Source organism: Nerophis ophidion, linkage group LG13, assembly GCF_033978795.1.
Source record: "Nerophis ophidion isolate RoL-2023_Sa linkage group LG13, RoL_Noph_v1.0, whole genome shotgun sequence".
NCBI lineage: Eukaryota > Metazoa > Chordata > Actinopteri > Syngnathiformes > Syngnathidae > Nerophis > Nerophis ophidion.
In genome coordinates, this window is record NC_084623.1 from 20845060 (window position 1) to 20858455 (window position 13396).

Sequence of the window (13396 nt, forward strand, 5' to 3'; positions counted from 1 at the left end):
TGACAGATTGTTACATTTCCTCCGTTATGTCAATTAATGCCATTGATGTTAAAAAGTTGGCTCTGTATCCATATTGGCTGTCCGCTAGTGTTACACTTTTATTCAATTCATGAATATGTGTAATTTGTTGTTAGATATTTTTGTTAATATGTTTTACTTCAGGATTTCCTTACAATGTGTCAGGACAGACAATGGATGAAGCAACCGTACACAGATTCAGACATTTTTTTTAATCAGACTGAGGCCAGCAAATGTACTTTGGTAAACCTCACTCACTGATGTCTTAAGAGTTTGCATTAGACATGGTGTCAACAGCTTGGCTATTTGGCTCGATAGTTAGCGCTGTCAGGCCCTCATTTAGCCGCCCTTTTTTGCTGTATAATCTGCTACATCTAGACTTAATCGGATTTGGATCAATGCATGAAAAATTTAGATCATTAAGACAATACACACACACATAAATAGGGTTTAGGGACCTGGAAAAACCCATCCATCCATCCATCTTCTTCCGCTTATTCGAGGCTGGGTCGCGGGGGCAGCAGCCTAAGCAGGGACGCCCAGACTTCCCTTTCCCCAGCTACTTTTTACAGATTCTCCCGGGGGATCCCGGGGCTTTTCCAGGCCAGCCGAGAGAGATTGTCTCCTCAACGTGGCCTCAGATGTGCCTGAAACACCTCCTTAGGGATGCGTTAGGGTGGCATCCTGACCAGATGCCCGAACCACCTCATCTGGCTCCTCTCGATGTGGAGGAGCAGCGGCTTTACTTTGAGCTTCTCACCCTGACTCTAAGGGAGAGCCCCGCCACCAGGCGGAGGAAGCTCATTAGGCCCACTTGTACCTGGGATCTTGTCCTTTCAATCAAAACCCAAAGCTCATGACCATAGGTGAGGATGGGAACGTAGATCGACCGGTAAATTGAGTGCTTTGCCTTCCGGCTCAGCTCCTTCTCCACCACAACAGATCGATACAGTGTCCGCATTACTGAAGACGCATCACCGATCCACCTGTCGATCTCACAATCCGCTTTTTCCTCACTCGTGAACAACACTCCGAGGTACCTGAACTTCTCCACTTGGGGCAAGATCTCCTCCCCAACCCGTACATGAAATAACCCACTACATTAATGACATTTTAGTGAGTCGTTGGCTGCCCTCATTTTCTGCTAGTTGACCAAGGTATTTTTTTTACATCTTGATTACATCCCTGGTCACACCACTGCAATCTTGTGGCGATATTGAAGACTGAGATGAGATGAGAAGAGGGAAAATGAGAGCCACAATGAGGTATAAATTAAAATCATCTTTATTTTAAAATATGTGCAGTACTAAATAACATGAAATATTTACACAACACAAACACTTTGAGGGGAGGAAAATATAATCTTCAACAAATAGTCTGTCTACGGTTGATAAAAAGTTAGCATATCTTATTTGCTACAAAGTTAGTTTGCATTTGTATGGCTGCTGTTCTTAGCAGCACACCAATTTGGAAACTCATGACATAATATGGTATTAAACACAGCAGATCACCACTTTCTAAGTGACTTCACACTTTTAATTATGATTGAGAGGATTTAGCTTTATTTTCAATTTCTACATGAAAAACAGAAATGTGTCGTTGACACGGCTTGATCATTAAATTAAAACATTCACAGCAACAGGTATAAAAGAGAAACAGTGAGGCCTACATCATGTTGTTTAGAACCAATCATGCAGAGGGGGTGAATGATTTCTTGTGAACGGTTGTGGGGTTCTGTATCGTATGCCTGGTGGCGACAGCATAATGCAGTGGTGCAGGAAGTGTGAGGGGTCCTAAGTTATGAGGATGGCATTATTTCTCACAGAGTGCCTGTGCAGTTTAGTCAAAAGAAGTTGAGCTATTCTGGGTATTTTTACTTGCCTGATTTGTTTTTCGGGTAAGTTTTGATGTGGTGGTGACAGTGAGAGTTCTTTTAAAAAGTGTTAAAATGTATTTGTTGACATTAAAAATCTTTAAGTGTCCTGAGCAAATAAAGGTGCTTTTGTGCCTTTTTGTAGACCAAGACAACATGTTGTGAGAAGAACAAGCACGTGTCATTCTCCGTCCCAATATTTTTTTCTAATTATGTATTATTTGACAATTTTTCAACACGAGCTAGTCAGGAAGAAATTCATTATCTGTTGTGCGTCTGCATGTGTGCCATTAAATAGTCATTTCGAGCGAATGCTGTAGCACAAATTGAACAAGAAAAGGGTTTTTCCCCAGTGTGTATTCTCATGTGTTTAACCCTGTTTGGATTTGAAGTGAATTTTTTACCACAAACAGAGCAGCTAAAAGGTTTTTCTCCAGTGTGTGTCCTTTGATGTTCAATCAAAGATACTTTTTTGATCAACATTTTTCCGCAAATATTGCAACAAAAACGTTTTTCTCTTGTATGTGTCCTCATGTGATTCACCATATTTGACTTGGTAGAAAATCTTTTATCGCAAACCGAGCAACTGAAAGGCTTTTCTCCTGTGTGTGTGCGTTTGTGTGCTGTCAAACTGCTGTGCTGTGAAAATGATTTAGAACAAATTAAGCAGGAATAGGGTTTTTCCCCTGTGTGTATTCTCATGTGTGACACCATGCTGGACATGGCAGAGAAACTTTTACCACAAACTGAACACACGAAAGGTTTCTCTCCTGTATGCGTAAATTTATGTTGAATTAAAATATCATTTCGAGAAAATCTTTTACTACAGACTGAACAGCTATAGGGCTTCTCTCCTTTGTGTGTCCGCATGTGTCGAGTCAAGTCCCAACTATGAAAGAAGCTTTTAGCACAAACTGAGCAGAGCAAACCTTTTTTGCCCATTTTCTTTTCGGAGCATTCAGAGTGTTTATTTTCAATTTGAGTCCTCATATCACCCTGACAGTCGGTATTGCTGTTCAAAAGTCGCTGTTCATCCTCAGGAGCGCTTAATGTGTCCTCGTTATCCGATAATGGAGCTAAGAGGTTGTATGCTTCTGATTCTTCACAGTGGCCCCCATCAACTTCTGTTATGTGTTGTGGTGCGCAGCTGCTTGGATGCACTATCCCTCTGTCCTCCTCACTTGGACTGTGATGAGGCTGTGAGAACTCCTGCGGTTTGTCTTCAGTCTTCACAGGGACACCAGTCAATTTCCAATTGATGAGATCTGTCTCCTCCTGAGTGATGCATAGTTCCTCCTTTTCTTCTTTAACATAGGCGTGCTGTGGTTCCTCCTGCTTCAAAGTGGAGCTCTCACCTTTCGATTGTAGAGGAAATCCATCTAGACGACAAATCACCCGCTGGACGTCTGCCAACAACACAAACACACTTTCTTTCAACCGTGTTAAGTATTATGACATATTTAGACGGACCAAAATGTTTACAACATGCGAACAACACAATAGACATCAGACAATAACTAGTAATAATAATAATAACTATAATAATAACAATATGACAGCCTTTGGTGGTGTTTATTTTACAAACAATGCACAGCTGTGTGGGAATTGCTCACCCATGTAAACAATAAAAGGGTGGAGGCATAGTCTCTGCTGCAAACCATAGCCCGAGCCTAAGTATCAAAATAATTTCACGTTCTTACTATGACGTTTGCTGCTCCACTACCGCTCTGACTGTTACTTATGGCCTTCATGGGCCTTATTCAGACTTTATCAGCACATTCTCAGGGTTTGTTGCTGACCCAGTCTCTCACACAGATAATATAATTATTATGGGCAATCTGAATTTTCACATTAATTAGTTAGACCCTCCGAGCGTGGCGGTCCAGACAAATAATACATGAACCACACATCTCAACGGTTGTACGATAGACCTTTGGTCCTCTCATACACCAAAACAACGTCCAATCACTACCTCATAAAATTTGAAGTTCTGACCCATTGTCAACATTCTGAGAATAACCAATGCTTTTGCAGCTGTAACATTAATGCTGCTACAACTACATCTCTCTTTGGCCTACCGCCCTCAGTAATGACACCGTCCCCAATTATGTGGGCTCTATAGATAGCTTCACTGCTTACTATAATGATGCCTTGCGCAACACCTTTGAGAGTATTGCACCGGTAAAACTAAAAAAAAAAAGACCCTTAAAAGGCGTACCCTCTGGTCCACAAAAGAAACCAGAGCTATTAAACCATCATGTCGAAAGCTGGGCCGCAAATGGCATGCGACTAAAGGTATTTTTTATCTGGCTTAGAGTTATAGTTCAATTCATCATAAAGATGCTTTTACCTTAGCTAAAACTATTTATTACTCCAATCTTATCCGTCTGAATAAATCATGAATATTTAACATAGGAGCATCGCTAACCCAACAAGGGTCTTCTCCTCGTAGCTCCAACCACTCAGCTGACAACTTTATGCAATTTATTTCTAAGAAATTAAGGCTCATTCAAAAGGCGATTAAAGATGCCATGTCCCAGCTCTAACCGGGTCCAATAAACACAAATGCAAATGTATACATTACGGAAAATCCTTTCCAAAATAATCTCTATCATTTTGAAGAGGTAACACTAGATGAACTCTCACAACTTGTCAATGGGACAAAAGAAAACATCATGTCTACTAGACCCACTTCCTGTGAAACTCATTAAGGAACTGTTTGTTATATTCAAACCATCAGTGCTAAATATAATTAACTTATCACTTTCCTCCTATACTGTTGCCATAGCATTCAAAACAGCAGTTACTGTATTCTTCCTCTGCTTTAAAGACCTAACCTCGACTGTGTCCTTCTGCCAAACTACTGGCCGGTGTCAGACCTACTGTTTATCTCTAAAATCCTTGGGAAAAATGTTGCACAGCAGCTAAATGAACACTTAGCATCTAACAAACTTTGTGAACCCATTCAGTCGAGTTTCAGGGCAAATCACCCTACTGAGACTCGCAAGAGTGACCAATGATCTGTTGCTAACTATGGATACTGATTTTTTATCTGTGTTGCTGGCGTATGAACTCAGCGCTGCCTTAGATACAGTGAATTAGAGGTGGGAATCTTTGGGCAATTCTATTATAATTCAGGCGCTACGATTCGATTAAAAAAACAATTATTTATGTACATTTAATTTATGTATATTGATGAAGTTTTACATTTATTTTCGTTTCACTAAATAAGCGTTTCTTACTTGCAACTTTTCAAACCAGTGCATTTGTAATAAGACACTTACATTGATTCCCATTGTTTTTATTAAATTAATGGAAATGTGTGCAAAACTGGAACACAAGTGCTCTACAATAAAGGAGCTGGTCGGATCTCTCGGTGAGGTGGCTCGCTGCGGTCAGCTTTACTTTACTTGCAATAAATAAATCGATTATTGATGATTACTAGTCAATTTTATAATCCTCCATGTTTGAATTGCAATGCATATAAAAATGCATTATTTCACCAACCTTTAGTGTGGATCATAAAATCATATTAAAACGCGTCAAATCAAGTATTGGCATGTCAGACTTAAGTTTTTTCCTGGTTTGGCTCCTATATCACTGCAAGGATATGTTGTGAATCCCACAACAACGTGACCTCGGAGTGTGTTAAGGCCAGTTGCAGAGTTCCACCTCGTTCGGTTCTTGGCCCTGTACCCTGAAAGGGCCGCTAGGCAACATTATATGCAAGTATAGCGTTAGCTTTCACTGATATGCTGATGACACCCAGCAATACATGCCTCTAGAGCAGACAACACACCAAATAGAAGTTATATGAATATCCAGCAACTTTTTTGATCTTATTTCCAAGAAAGCACAGATGTTGATTATCGGTCCTCAGAAATTGATTGCTGCTTCCGGCCGCTGCTTCCTGGTGAGACGTCACATACACAGTTGGTTGTGTTTGGGCCTCCAAAACCTCTTATTATATAACATATATTTTCTTGCACACAATATTTTGCCAATAGTGTTGATAGGAAGTTTCTGCATGAGGATAACACAATCTGTTTATTTCTGTTTTAAAAAGCCATAGAGTCGACTGATCGTCGGTAATGTACAAATTCTCAAATTGCAATACTCAAAGCAATATGACAACAGGAAGTGAATTTGTGTTGGATCACTTAAAACCGGATGTGAAGCACCCAACACTTTTTTCCTTATCATCAATAACCCCCAAAATTTTACAAGATAAAACTAAAGAATATAAACATTTTTAAACACTTGAATTATAATAGTATTTCTGTTAAGTAGCCAGTAGTACCTTTTTTTTACTTCTTTAGTAATGCGGTACTTTGTTAGTGCCGGTATACGGTACAATCCTAGTTTCAATAAGGTACATCAAGAGTTTACAGTTTATTATTACAACTTCTCCAAAAAGGAGCAGGAACAGACAGAGCTAATAATCATTGGCAATGAATTTTGGACAGTTTGTCTAAGTGTAGTTACTGTACTGCATGTGCAAACTGGGATTTAATCCAGTGTGGTCATGCTGTAGAACCAAACAACTCCATATGGAAGAGAGATGTTACTAGGTACGCCTAACTACAACATTAATATATGAAAAGAAGCAGTCAACTTACACTCTCTGCGTCCCAGGTTTCCTATAAAAAACAATACTGTACACTGTATTTAAAAATCACAGCAATTTGTAGGGATGCAAGCAATCGTCATTATTAGAATTTGCCAGGACAAATTCGTTTGTGAATAATAATTAGTTATGTAATCATTACTCAAGCTTTTTCGGACATAAAGGAACATGCACTTGCACATGTGACCAGTGATTCTCAAGCACTAGGAAGAAAAAAAACACTGAGTAAAAACCAAACACGTAAAGTAGGACTTAGTGATAAAACAATATCAGTATATTGAGATGGACACATTCGATATCAATCAATAGCTTTAAAAATGCTTTGATAGAAGTTTCATAACTTTTTTTTTTTTTCTGCTTCAATAGAACCCGGAAGTTACCAAGCATTGGTTGGTTGCTTAAACAAAGGCACTAACCCTCTGGTAACCGAGCAACGCAAGAAGTGATTACTGGTCAGTGAGAGTGACAAGCTATCAGGGTTTGGCTGAAACATATTGTCTCGTGGTTTAGGATTTATCAAAAGGGATCGTAGTCGGACCAATGTGGTCCCCATTTTCCGGACTCACTGAGCACAGCTAACCCCATTAATTTTTCTCCCACCAATCACAGAGCCTGAGGGTTAAAGGTGGGTTCCAGTTGAATTGTTCTGAGAATATTACTTGTGTTGTCTTCCTTGTTAAAAACATCACAAAGGGAGAACACACTTGACCCCACTTTATTCAAGCTCCACAATACAGCAACATGTCCAAAAACATTTCCTTGGAAAGCTATCTGGAAACAACAGGAGGGAACTAAAGTACCGGGCTGTATAAATAAAATAAATTACAAAATAAAACAAATTTTCTGCTTTAAAATTATAGTTATTTGGTCCAATAATACTAAAATAATATTTACTGGATAACATAAATTCCTTTCGTTACTTGAATAAGAAGAAACGACCAAAAATGAAATGTGACACAGCAGTAACTCCTTGCTAAACTTAACCCTGCAGACAATAGTTCTTCTCAGCTTTCTCTGTTTACAATAACACTCTTTGCACTATTTTGTTACACTTTATTAAGCATTTCTTACTCATTCATTATACAGTAGTTTCGCCTTAATTTAAAGAGGTTATTGTTTAGTGTTCAATGTGATTTTAGATTTTTGTTTACATTATTTGGGTGTTTTCCATGGTGGTTGTGTTGACATTTCCTTTCCGTTCTACCTTGATAGCTGAGGTTATTATAATCAGGGGAAAGTTACATTTTATATATTTTTCTCCTGGTCCTTATTTTGCATAAGTCAAAAAAAGTATCAATAATTATCAATATCGACCACCAACATTACTATACATCCAGACATCCATTTGCGTGTGAGTCACACAATTCAACCCATTTTCACGCCACACTTATATGCTTATAATTCCCCATTCACTACTCTATATTTATCTTTTCATAAAAATAAACTTGTTTCCTCATGGCCTGCCATTTTGAGTAATTTTGAGTGACTTACTAAAAGAACCATTCACACACCAATCCATAAATGTTTGTGCCTAAATCTAGCCAACCACGGAAGGCACAACATAATGTAAACCAATCAAACAACCTAAAGCGGTTCTTTGCTTTTTTATTTTTTTGCACACACCAAAGTGCAGTGTTGTCAACTTGGTGACTTTCTTGCTAAATCTAGTATCTTACCAACTCCTCGGAGTGAAATTTTTTCTCAAAAGCAACTAGGGATAAAATCTAGAAACTTTTTTGGTATGTTTTGTAGACAAGAAACCGTGCATCACTCTAATGTCCTCAATGTACAAGCGGTGCCGATGTGAGCCTTTCCTCACAGGCTCTTCCCCTGTCAGCTGGTTCTGAAAGCATTTTTTGTTGGACTTTCAAGTGCAATGAAAATAAAGTTCCATTCTATTCCAATTCGAGCAAAGAAGAGACATACACCCTCTTTGTGCAAAGTCTCCGCTGTTTGTATCTTGTTTTACAGCAGGGGTTGGCAACCCAAAATGTTAAAAGAACCATATTGGACCATAAATACAAAAAAGTAATCTGTCTGGAGCCGCAAAAAATGTAAAGACTTATATAAGTGTTATAATGAAGGCAACACATGATGCAAGTGTCTATATTAGCTATGTTAGTCTACTTTCAAAATGACAATGTGTCACTGGCTGACGCATATCTTTGTTGACAGGAATGTTGAAATGTAATATTTATTCCACACATTTTTACAACATTGGAAAACATTAATAAAACTTCTCAGAGGGTGAAATAACTCCTGGAAATGACTGTCTTACACTGGCCAAAGGTATAGATGTGTGTCCAAGTTAAAGGAAACGGCAGGCTGTCTTCTTCTAATGGACGCTGGGTAACATTTGCTGTGGTTTGGAACAACATGGGACACTAACAGCTATCAAAAATACAGCCAATATTACATACAGATAATGTGTCAGGAAACATCGAAAAATAAACTAATACACAGAGGACATTAGTAAAGGAAATTAAATGAGCACCAATATACCTAAAAACAAGGCATAATGATGCAATATGCACATACAGCTAGCCTAAACAGTCTGTTAGCATCGACTAGCTTGCAGTCATGCAGTGACCAATTATGCCTGATTAGCACTCTGTAACAAGTCAATAACATCCACAAAGCTCACCTTTGTGCCTTCACACCCAATATAAAGTGTTTAGTGGACAAAATGAGACAAAAGAGGAGTGGCATAAAACATGTCTTTCTGAGGCAGTGTCGAAGAAAGTTAAAACAAGTAAACAAACTGTTGTCACAGTCGACAACGGTGGGTTAAATGGCCGCTTAAATTAGTAGGACAAAACAGCGCTTGCCATATACTGTAATCAGTGAAGGATAAACACAAACATTAAAAAGTGGGCTTTCCAACAATTAGGAAGGTTTGTGTCGTGTTTGTCTTCCTACAGAAACCATATTACAACTAAAAATATATTTTTCATCCCCTATTTTTTCCATTTCCATACATTTTTGAAAGGGCTCCATGGTGCCAGCAGGGCCCCGCTCAAGAGCCGTGGGTTGCTGACCCCCCGGTTTACAGAATAAGATGTAAATGTTTCATCACTGTCACACTTAAAACAAGAATAAACCTATCGTTCGTGTCATTGAGCCAGTCAATAGTTTTGGGTCTTATGTGAATATCTCAGCCCTTCTGTATTTTGGTAACATTTGATTCTTTAACATTTATAAGCAGAATACAACCAAACTAAGAGTCAACAAAAGAAAGTAATTTACAATTCTAAAAATAATTTTTTTTTAAATGTTTTAACTCACTTTTTATGTCTCCCACTGCGTTATTCCTCTCTACTACAGTATTATTATTAATTATGCAAATGAGGAAATTATATCATCTATCAACTTTTATGACAGCCAATAGCAACTTTCTTTACTGAAGAGTAGGCAACACTGGAGGATGAAGAGCTATAAGAAGAAATGGAGGACAATGAGAATGGAGATGGGTTTTTTTTTCTCTCTCTGGCACTCATCGAGGGTGGACGCTCCCCTTTTCTCTCCTTTATCTCTCCTGCTTGCTTCTTTGTCTTGTCTTAACTTGTTTGTCGCCTCTTTTTGCAATGCTCTCTGAATCAACATTAGAACTATTTAACTGGCCTCAACGAAATTGACAAAATCTTGGGTTTAAGGGAACCTGCTTGTCGTGACGGAGCGGTTGTTGCTGGACACAAGACTGACTCTTGGGAGAAGAAGGAGTGCCGCGTGCCTGGTGACCCTTTTCTGTCGAGGTAGTGAAGATATCTACCTATTCGGAATTATAACAGGACATCTGCTGATTGGAGTAAGCATTGATCTGGTTTGTCGACAAATTGGAAGTTGCTGGCAGTCTTCAAAGTACCCCAAAGCTGCCACAAATGATTGGAGGATACGGGAAGAACTCTGGACACCTGTGATTTTGGATTACATGGGACTGTCTGCCCCGCAGGTTTGAGGACCAGTCATAGACAATTTAGAGTGAAAAGCAAATTTCTTTGTCACTCATATACAAAACATTCTAACTAGGATTGTTTCCCTGGCTTTGAAACTCTCCCGAAGGACAGTGCAGCGAAGGCACAACAAACTCCCTTCTTGTCTCTCATGGACACACACTTCTGCTGGTCGACTTTGGACTAGCGACTGCATGACATCAAGGCCGCAGAACAGAGACAGACTTTAGGCTTACATACAAACATGCATCCACAAAAATATATGCCACACAAATGCATACCCCCCAATCCAACACCCTCGACGCAAATCGCATTGGGGGATATGGAAGGATGGTCAGCGCCTGAGAGCTGCGGCATACACCATGACTCCCTTCCCTCTGTTGTTAGATATCCGGAGATGTATGCTGTAATATGTATATGTGCTTTGCTATGGAAGTTTTTTTCCCACTCCAGACTGGGTCCCCTTAGAAGCCCAGTCTGGATTGTACTTTTTTACTCGTCCATCCCCAGCGTTTTACCTTTTTCCCCATCTTTTACGGGGCGCCTAGTGGCGATCCATCAGCATTCCTGTTCTGTGACCCTGTACACTGTTTGTTTGTCTAATCTTGAACAGGCTTGTGCTGAAAACAAAGTTTCGTTGTACTTTTGCCATGACAATAGAGACCTATCCCTAAAAAAAAAGATGATTTCCATTTGTAATATCTGAATAATTAAGACTTTAGGTGGCCACGCTGCATGGAGAGCTGCTGAAGGTGAGGACATCAATCATAAAAGGTATACATCAACGTTAAAACAGGCCAAATCAGTGTTGAAAAAAGACCAATATGTTGCCACTTAAGTCTCACTCTTCTCATTCTCTAAATCCTGGCAGCCCTGATTTAGACTCAGGCGACAATGCACGTTCTTAAAGGCCTACTGAAATCCACTACTACCGACCACACAGTCTGATAGTTTATATATCAATGATGAAATCTTAACATTGCAACACATGCCAATACGGCCGGTTGAGTTTACTAAATTGCAGTTTTAAATTTTCCGAGAGGTATCCTGTTGAAAACGTTGCGGAATGATGACGCTTATCTTGGCGCGTTCTTGTGACGTTATTTGTTGGAGCAGACATATTAGCCCAGCACCACATAAGGCTAAAAGTCGTCTCATTTCATCGCATAATTACACAGTATTTTGGACATCTGTGTTGCTGAATCTTTTGCAATTTGTTCAATTAATAATGGAGACGTCAAATACGAATGCTGTTGGTGGAAAGCGTTGGATCGCAGCTGCCGTTAGCAACCGAGACACAGCCGGTGTTTCTTTGTTTGTTGTGAAGCTTTAACACAGAGCGGTCAAGCGAACATGTTTCTCTACGTCAACCAGCAAGTTTTTGGATGGGAAAATTGTGATATTAAGTCGTCTCTTTCCGGAGACATCAGTGGATTATGCATCCTCCTGCAGCAGCTGTCAAACAGGCAGATGTGATCTTGGCTCCTCGGCTTCTCTCAGAGACACTGGCGTTCACCGCAGTCATCCGACTTTCAGGTATGACTTTACAAACTCACTAAAACACTATTAAAACAAAAAACAGATAAGGGATTTTCCAGAATTATCCTAGTAAATGTGTCTAATTACATCTGAAACGCTACCACTGGAGCCCTCGCATTTTCTTCTTTCTAGTCCTTCACTCTAAATTCCTTCATCCACGAATCATTTATCCTCGCTCAAATTAATGGGGAAATTGTCGCTTTCTCGATCCGAATAGCTCTTGCTGCTGGTGGCCATGATTATAAACAATGTGAGGATGTGAGGAGCCCTACAACCCATGACGTCACGCCCACATCGTCTGCTACTTCCGGTAAAGGCAAGGCTTTTTTATTCGCGACCAAAAGTTGCGAACTTTATCGTCGATGTTCTCTACTAAATCCTTTCCACAAAAATAGGGCATTATCGCGAAATTATCAAGTATGACACATAGAATGGACCTGCTATCCCCGTTTAAATAAGAAAATCTCATTTCAGTAGGCCTTTAAGTCTCACTCTTCTCATTCTCAAACATTGCAGCCCTGATTTAGGCTCAGGCGACAATGCACGTTCTTGAAGAAAATCTATTTTGGATTAAGATTCACAGCTGAAGTAAATAAGCATAATAAGACAAAATGAAACAAACCTGCGTTGAGTGACAAAACTTGATGTGTCCTGAAAATGGAGTCCAGTGGTTCATGCTGTCGCTCATTCTCCTCCTTTGCTTGACAAAGTTCCTCCTCGTACTCTGCTTTCGTTCTTTCGCACATTTTCACACAGTCCCAACACTTTACACTCAAACTTTATCTCTATTTATTGACGTTTTGATAACTTCCGCCTCTCTCTGTTAGCGGCTAACAAGCTAAGCTAGCACGAGAAGCGTCAAAGAGCGCTCACATTAGCCGGATATAAACACTTGTTGGCAAAGTTTACTCTGTTACACAACATTAGTGTGTGTATATAAATGCAGGAATTAAGAACAAAATAAAATAATGACTGATTTCGATGTTGGCAGCTGGCAGGCGCCGAAGAGTCGGTGAAGGCCACACACCGGAGGCTCTCAGACAGACTCAGTTTCAGGGGAGCTCCTCAATGATTGGTCAAAAGGTGCACACGTGACTACAGGTCGCCATGACTACCACCCACTGAGAGCTGATTCTATGTATTTGCGGCGCTTTTTTCAACACTTGAGAGCATATATCCTGAAGAAGTTTACAACAGTTGAGCTAAGGAAAAAACGGACAAGATTTATTACATACCCAATTCTTGCCAAAATTAAAGAAATACAATTTAAAATTATTAATTAAATATATACCCTTTAAATGATTTTTTGAAACTTGAATTTAACATGGAGGTTGATGGCTGTTACCGCGATCAAAAGTTGACATACACTTGTAAAGAACATAATGTCAC

The 13396-nt window shown here is 39.5% G+C and overlaps 1 protein-coding gene across 1 annotated transcript; it reads right to left on the minus strand.

Moving 5' to 3' along the window:
- Positions 1-1284: 1284 nt before the first annotated feature.
- On the minus strand, positions 1285-13121 carry LOC133564328 (oocyte zinc finger protein XlCOF6.1-like). The gene is made up of 2 exons (XM_061918547.1): positions 12630-13121; positions 1285-3297 (listed from the first exon to the last, which is right to left on the minus strand). The coding sequence occupies exons 1-2, from the start codon at positions 12751-12753 to the stop codon at positions 2153-2155; spliced, it is 1269 nt and encodes a 422-aa protein (XP_061774531.1). The 5' UTR covers positions 12754-13121; the 3' UTR covers positions 1285-2152.
- Positions 13122-13396: the final 275 nt, after the last annotated feature.